The 7500-nt window shown below is 39.6% G+C and overlaps 1 protein-coding gene across 1 annotated transcript in view; it reads left to right on the top strand.

Moving 5' to 3' along the window:
- Window positions 1-7500, top strand: part of clip3 (CAP-GLY domain containing linker protein 3) — a 24480-nt gene that overhangs the window by 8326 nt on the left and 8654 nt on the right. The window contains 4 exon segments of the mRNA XM_030151504.1: window positions 1932-2093; window positions 2211-2329; window positions 4568-4804; window positions 7328-7378. Of these exon segments, the coding sequence (XP_030007364.1) occupies window positions 1932-2093; window positions 2211-2329; window positions 4568-4804; window positions 7328-7378 (569 nt within the window).

The raw sequence follows: 7500 nt of genomic DNA, 5'->3' as shown, positions 1-7500 counted from the left end.
AAACAGAGAAAAGTCAAACTAAGTGGATGACGATGGTAAAGTGCCGAGGTTCAGCTAAGACGCCTTCATATGAAGGGGTTGGGATGTTTCTGGGGTGTTTCTCTGGTGTTCTGTGGTGCTTTTCTGGTGTTTCTGGTGTTTTGTGCCGTGTTTTTGAGGTTTTTTGGTGTGTTTCTGGTGTTGTGTTTTTGTCGCGTAATTGTGGTGTTTTTTGATGTAATTGTGTTGTTTGTTGATGTTTTCTGGTGTTTTTTGGTGTAATTACCTCCGCCAAGGAGGTTATGTTTTTGCCAGGGTTTGTTTGTCTGTCTGTTTGTTTGTTTGTTTGTCTGTCTGTTTGTTTGTTTGTCTGTCCGTTAGTGTGCAACATAACTCAAAAAGTTACGGACAGATTTGGATGAAATTTTCAGGGTTTGTTGGAAATGGGATAAGGAAGAAATGATTAAATTTTGGTGGTGATCGGGGGTGGGGGGGCCCACGGGGGGGGGCCACTGATCAGCCTTGGCGGAGGTCTGCGCTCTCCGAGTGCTTCTAGTTTTTTGTTGTTTTCTGGTGTTTTTTTGGTGTAATTGTGTTGTTTTTTGGTGTTTTCTGGTGTTTTTTGGCATAATTTGGTTGTTTTTTTGGTGTTTTCTGGTGTTTTTTGGTGTAATTGTGTTGTTTGTTGATGTTTCCTGGTGGTTTTTGGTGTAATTGTGTTGTTTTTTTGTGTTTTCTGGTGTTTTTCTGGTGTAATTGTGTTGTTTTTTTGGTGTTTTCTGGTGTTTTTTGGCATTTTTTTTTTTTTTTTTTTTTTTTGGTGTTTTCTGGTGTTTCATGGTGTAATTGTGTTGTTTTTTTGGTGTTTTTTGGTGTAATTGTGTTGTTTTTTTGATGTTTTCTGGTCTTTTTTGGTGTAATTGTGTTGCTTTTTTTGGTGTTTTCTGGTGTTTTTCTGGTGTAATTGTGTTGTTTGTTGATGTTTTCTGGTGTTTTCTGGTATTTTTTGACGTAATTGTGTTGTTTGTTGGTGTTTTCTGGTGTTTTTCTGGTGTAATTGTGTTGTTTGTTGATGTTTTCTGGTGTTTTTCTGGTGTAATTGTGGTTTTTTTTGGTGTTTTCTGGTCTTTTTTGGTGTAATTGTGTTGTTTTTTTTGTGTTTTCTGGTCTTTTTTGGTGTTATTGTGTCGTTTTTTTTGTGTTTTCTGGTCTTTTTTGGTTTAATTGTGTTGTTTTTTTGTGTTTTCTGGTCTTTTTTGGTGTTATTGTGTCTTTTTTTTGTGTTTTCTGGTCTTTTTTGGTGTAATTGTGTCTTTTTTTGTGTTTTCTGGTCTTTTTTGGTGTAATTGTGTTGTTTTTTTTGGTGTTTTCTGGTCTTTTTTGGTGTTATTGTGTCTTTTTTTGTGTTTTCTGGTCTTTTTTGGTGTAATTGTGTTGTTTTTTTTGTGTTTTCTGGTCTTTTTTGGTGTTATTGTGTCTTTTTTTTGTGTTTTCTGGTCTTTTTTGGTGTAATTGTGTCTTTTTTTGTGTTTTCTGGTCTTTTTTGGTGTAATTGTGTTGTTTTTTTGGTGTTTTCTGGTCTTTTTTGGTGTAATTGTGTTGTTTTTTTTGTGTTTTCTGGTCTTTTTTGGTGTTATTGTGTCTTTTTTTTGTGTTTTCTGGTCTTTTTTGGTGTAATTGTGTTGTTTTCTTTGTGTTTTCTGGTCTTTTTTGGTGTTATTGTGTCTTGTTTTGTGTGTTTTCTGGTCTTTTTTGGTGTAATTGTGTTGTTTTTTTGGTGTTTTCTGGTCTTTTTTGGTGTTATTGTGTCTTTTTTTGTGTGTTTTCTGGTCTTTTTTGGTGTAATTGTGTTGTTTTTTTGGTGTTTTGTGGTCTTTTTTGGTGTTATTGTGTCATTTTTTTGGTGTTTTCTGGTGTAATTGTGGGTTTGATGGGCTCTGTTCTGGCTGCAGGTGACCCGGCTGCAGCTCTTCGTCTCACCTCTCAGCTCATTTCCCTGGGGGCTGATGTGAGCCTGAGGAGTCGCTGGACCAACATGAACGCTCTGCATTACGCTGCTTACTTCGACGTCCCAGAACTGATCCGAGTCCTTCTCAAAGCTGCGAAGCCCAGAGGTACAAACACACACACATGGTCTGAGTTGTACCTGAAGTCAGTTTTCCACTCAAACGTTGTCTCTTACTGTTGAAAAGCTTCGTCTCCTTTTGCTTTTTCTCGTCTCGTCTCCACAGTGTTGAACTCCACCTGCAGTGATTTCCACTATGGAACGGCTCTGCACATCGCTGCCTCCAACCTCTGTCTGGGTGCAGTCAAATGTCTGCTGGAGCATGGAGCCAACCCCACCGTCCGGGTAAAAGCACCTCTGAAAAGCACCCGTCAACACAGTCTCTGGTGGACGTTTGGCCCGAACACCAGAGATGAAGAACAGGAGGGTTTGATCAGTGCGTTCAGACTCAGGTCTTCACCAAAACACCTCATCTGCTTCATTGCGACTTGGGGAAGCTCCTGTACGAGTTCCTTTGGTGTCGACCTTGACCTTCATTTTCAAGGTCAAATCTGGGTTGACGTATCAAATTTTGGCGTCAGTGTTGACCTACATTTTTCAGGTCTTTAGGGTGTTTGCGTGGGATATTGTTGTACCCTGTTGTGGGTCAGTGTGGTCATTCTCCACCCAATCACCTGATCCTTCTTAATATTTAGGCGTAACCTGAGAAGCTCTTGTACAAATTCTTCTGGTGTCAACCTTGACCTTCATTTTCAAGGTCAAATTAGGATCAACACGTCACATGTGGCCTTTGGCAACAGCGGCAACATGATTACCCTTCACCAAACCACCTGATCTACTTCCTTCTTGAATTTGGAGAAGCTCTTGAAGAAGTTCTTTTGGTGTTGACCATGATCTTTATTTTTTAGACATTAGTTACTCATAGATATTAGTTACATTTCAAAAGCAAAGGTAATAATGGCTACAGTTATGCAGCAGCAATTAAATGATTATTATTATAATCAAATTTGAGCAGCAGTTCTCACAACACTCTCAGGACTGTGTGACAAACCACACATTAATTGTCTTTAAAGAAACTAATCCATTTATTCCACCTTCTCATGTAAAGATCAGTTTGCAGCCTCAGCATAAATGTTAATCTCTCCGTTTTGTGAATTTCATCTCCTATTTTTATCCAGTCCTTTAGCACCGGTGGCTCAAGTAGAAGCCATTTTTGAGTCATTGTTTTTTTTGGCTCCAGCACCAAAAATTTGTAGGAGGTATTTGTCATTTATTGTCAAATCATCAGGAAAATCTCCTAACAAAAGTGGAAGAGTGGGTTGTTGTAATTTAAAACCCAAAATCTGTTCTATTTTTATTCCAATGTCTTTCCAAAAAGTTGTAGTTTTCATACAGGACCAAAAAATGTGGGTGTGGTTTGCCTCTGTGCCCCTGCAACCCCTCCAGCAAGTCGAAGACCTTTATTTTCAAGGTCAAGTCTGGATTATACACGTAAATTTAGACCTGATGTCCAACTTCTGGAAAAAACATGAATATTATTGATCCTCCAGTGCATTGGGTCGACTCCACACAGATGCCATTGGAGTTCTGCTGCTACATTCATACTGACATGCCTCTAAAACACATTAACCCCTAGTTGGTGACCTACTTAAATTGGTAGAATTTCCCATCTCTTGGATTCCTTAATTAAAGGAAAGTGTTTGTATTTCATACGTTTCTTCCTATTAACATTATTTTTTTCCATCAGACATTCCTCAGCAGGTTTGAGGGCCTAAACATGTGTGACAAGTCCATTTTTTTTGGCAAAAACAAGTCATAAGTAGTGAGAAAAAATTAGATATTTTATACGTTTTGTAACTGAAACTTGAAAAAATATCTCTGTAGCGCCCCCTACAGACCACTATTCTCGAGATCTACGAAAAAAAAGTCAATGGGTCTGTGACGGCAAATCAACAAGAAGTCGACCATTTTCAATTTAATTGCCATTTTTGTTGATTCAGTGACTTTCTGTTTTAACAAACTCCTCCCACAGATTTAATTCAGTGGACTTCAAATTTGGTCAGCTGACTCAGAAATGGTGGTCGTCCCTCTATGTCTATATCCAACCCTGACCCTGAACCCCTATCCTGTAGCCCTAACCCCAACCCCAACCCTAACCCTGACCCTCTGGGTGGGGCAGCAAATTCTGGTATCTCACCTTGAAATACGAAACTAATAACTCAACTGTTTTCTGTCCAATTGTCACCAAATGTAACATGTTTGAGAACATCTGAACATGAAATATGAATATGGAATTTAACTCATACTGCCCCCTACTGGTAACAGGAAAGGATGACTACTTTTACCATTTGATTTATTCCTCTGAGCAGGTTAAACAGGTCTACGTAAACCTTGGTCAGATAAGACCTCCAGCCCCCTGTATTCCCTCCAGACCTCCAGCCCCCTGTATTCCCTCCAGACCTCCAGACCCCTGTTTTCCCTCCAGACCCATGTATTCCGGTTGTAAGACCCCTGAACCCTAACCCTGACGTGCATGGATCATAACCACTTGCAGTCACTGGTGTCTCTTGTGTCTCTGTGCAGAATGATAAGGGACAGGTCCCGGCAGAGGTGGTTCCTGACCCGATGGACATGAGTCTGGACAAGGCGGAGGCGGCCATGGTGGCCAAAGAGCTGAAGCAGCTGTTACTGGACGCCGTCCCTTTGACCTGTAACCTCCCCAGAGCCACACTGCCCAACTACGACAACATCCCTGGAAACCTGATGCTGTCTTCTCTGGGGCTGAAGCTTGGAGACCGTGTGGTCCTGGACGATCTTAAGGTCAGAACAACGTAAATGAGAGTTTAATCCAGATGCTAAAAACGCTCAAAATGCACAAAATGTGACAGTGAAATAGGACCTTGTGACTAGAACAATGTTCATGTAGATCCAGCTCCAATCATCTGCCACATACAGAGGACTATTGGACTATTGGACAGTGCAGGTTTATCACAGAGGAGGAAACAGTCACTGTGTTTGGGGAGTTTTTTATGGAGTAGGTTTTTTTGTTTGTATTTTTTAGATAAAATGACAAAAATTCTAAAAAGGTGATGCATTCAAAGTGTTCATGCAGTCATCAGTACACTGATCACTGTGTTAAAGTGATGAAATGTTATTGATCTGGTTGGAGTAGGATCTGTCAGTGGGTGTGGTTTAGTAGGAAGTCAACATTTAGTTCTGGAGGTCGATTTGTTGGAAGCAACAAAATGAGCAGAACTCCAAACAAGCAGGTCTGGGAATTTCCAGTCTGTGGTGGACAGCACATCCCATAATAATATAGTAAAGAACCATCTGGACATCTGCAGGACAAACACGTCCATTCATTTATTGTATAATTTATTAACCCTTTATCAAGCAAGTGACTATTTTTGGTCATTTCCACACACATTGCAAGACAGTGACAGCAATGGTTCCAGGTAGGACAGTGAGTCCCCAGTCGGAAGTCCAATGTGGTCTCCAGGGTCTGTAAGGTCCAATGTGGTCTCCAGGTTCTTTAAGGTCTAATGTGGTCTCCAGGGTCTGTAAGGTCCAATGTGGTCTTCAGGGTCTGTAAGGTCTAATGTGGTCTCCAGGGTCTGTAAGGTCCAATGTGGTCTCCAGGGTCTGTAAGGTCCAATGTGGTCTCTAGGGTCTGTAAGGTCCAATGTGGTCTCTAGGGTCTGTAAGGTCCAATGTGGTCTCCAGGGTCTGTAAGGTCCAATGTGGTCTCCAGGGTCTGTAAGGTCCAATGTGGTCTCTAGGGTCTGTAAGGTCCACCTGTGCTTTGTTTGGTTCAATGAAATAATGGAACTAATGTAAGGAATGATGTTCAAAGGGATCATGTGGATGTGGACAGGGGTCTGGACCAGCACACATGGGGGTCTAATAGGACCAAAGGAAGGTTCTAATGGGACCAAAGGCTGGTTCCTTTCACCTTAGATGGGATTTTCTTGTATTTTTATATATACTTCCTGGATTTTTTTTTTTGTCACGCATGGGCAAGGAACCAAATATGGTAACTTCATTGGCCTTGATTTTCTACATGACAATTCAAAATTTTGAAAAATTTTACAAAAGTAACGTCTAATGTCCTTCAATAACAGACTAAGGTTGAAATGTAGAATTTCAGAGTGTTTCTATGAGTGAACTATAAAGGGTTAATAATTTATTATAATTACCAATACTATAATTTATTCTATTATATATGAATAGTGTTTTGTTCCCAAGATGCTCTTTGGTGGATACTAATCACTGCAGAACATCAAAGATAACAGTTTGGAGGTTTGGAACCTATAATTGGACCGTTCCAGTTAAACCTCTGGTTCCATCAAATGAACGTCAGGGTTAAATGTTCACTTCTGCTTTAAATGTGTCCAACCCACTGACAGATGGCACTGGAACCTCCTCATCTACAACAGGACGAGGGATGTAACGATTTCTGATATAACAGTAAACCACGGTAAAATCGCAGACGGTTAGTATTACCGTTTAAATTCTAATTATCATGATAACCGTGTTTGATTACCGCACTTTTCCGAAGAAAACGCCTATGTAAAGGTTTGCTTTTATGTCAAATATTTGAGTATAATTCTAATTTATTACAATTTTAATTTTCTATACCTAATATTTAGAACCAATATTCACTTTTAAAGTCTTTGAAAAGGTTCGTTAAGCATCTGTGTGTTATTTATGCAATAAATTACATATACTTTTCAAATCGTATTTTATATTTTTTGTGTGTTTTCTGTCCTTTTACGTTTTTATAGTAGGTTAAAGTGAAAAAATAACAGACAGATGATATAAATGAAGTTGTGCTGAAAAAACAGATCCCAAACATGTGTATAGTAAACATTTGTTTATATAGTATATAAAGGCAAAATCAAAAGGACTGAAAAACAGACAAAATAGACTCAGACCACTAAGGGTTAATATTTGAATGTTTCTGACACAGAAGGAACATTGGGACTATTATTTTATTTGGTCGTTTGTTTGTTGTTTTTTCTAAATGCAACTTGGTTAAATTCTTTCAGTGTGTGTATTAGTACTTTTTGAACATTTTGAGCACAATTTCAACAATACCGCGATAATAATGATAACCATAATAATTTTGGTCACAATAACCGTGGTATGAAATTTTCATATCGTTACATCCCTAAACAGGACTAATGCAGCTCCTTCCAGGTTCAGTAGTTAACATCTGAGTTTGGATAATATACAGGAGACGTACACAGACACACTGAAGTTTGATGTAGGGAGGCTCCTGATAGGTGAACTTTGAGAAGTGTTTTTATTTTGAGCTCTGAAAAGTCTGTTCTCACTGTGTAGCTCCAGAGAGACCAGAGCAGAGACGACAGAGCAGCTGAAAACCTCCCACAGGTTGGTTGGACGGGGAACCGGCCCCAACATAGACGAACCTACCTACGCACCTGTCACATGTCCAATAAACTGTGTCCACTGTCATTCCATGGGTAGACGTACTGAGTCACATGTCCACCGTC

This window comes from Sphaeramia orbicularis, chromosome 13 (assembly GCF_902148855.1).
Source record: "Sphaeramia orbicularis chromosome 13, fSphaOr1.1, whole genome shotgun sequence".
Taxonomy (NCBI): Eukaryota; Metazoa; Chordata; class Actinopteri; order Kurtiformes; family Apogonidae; genus Sphaeramia; species Sphaeramia orbicularis.
The sequence above is the reverse complement of the archived record's forward strand: the minus strand, read 5'-3'. Positions and strand labels throughout refer to the sequence as shown.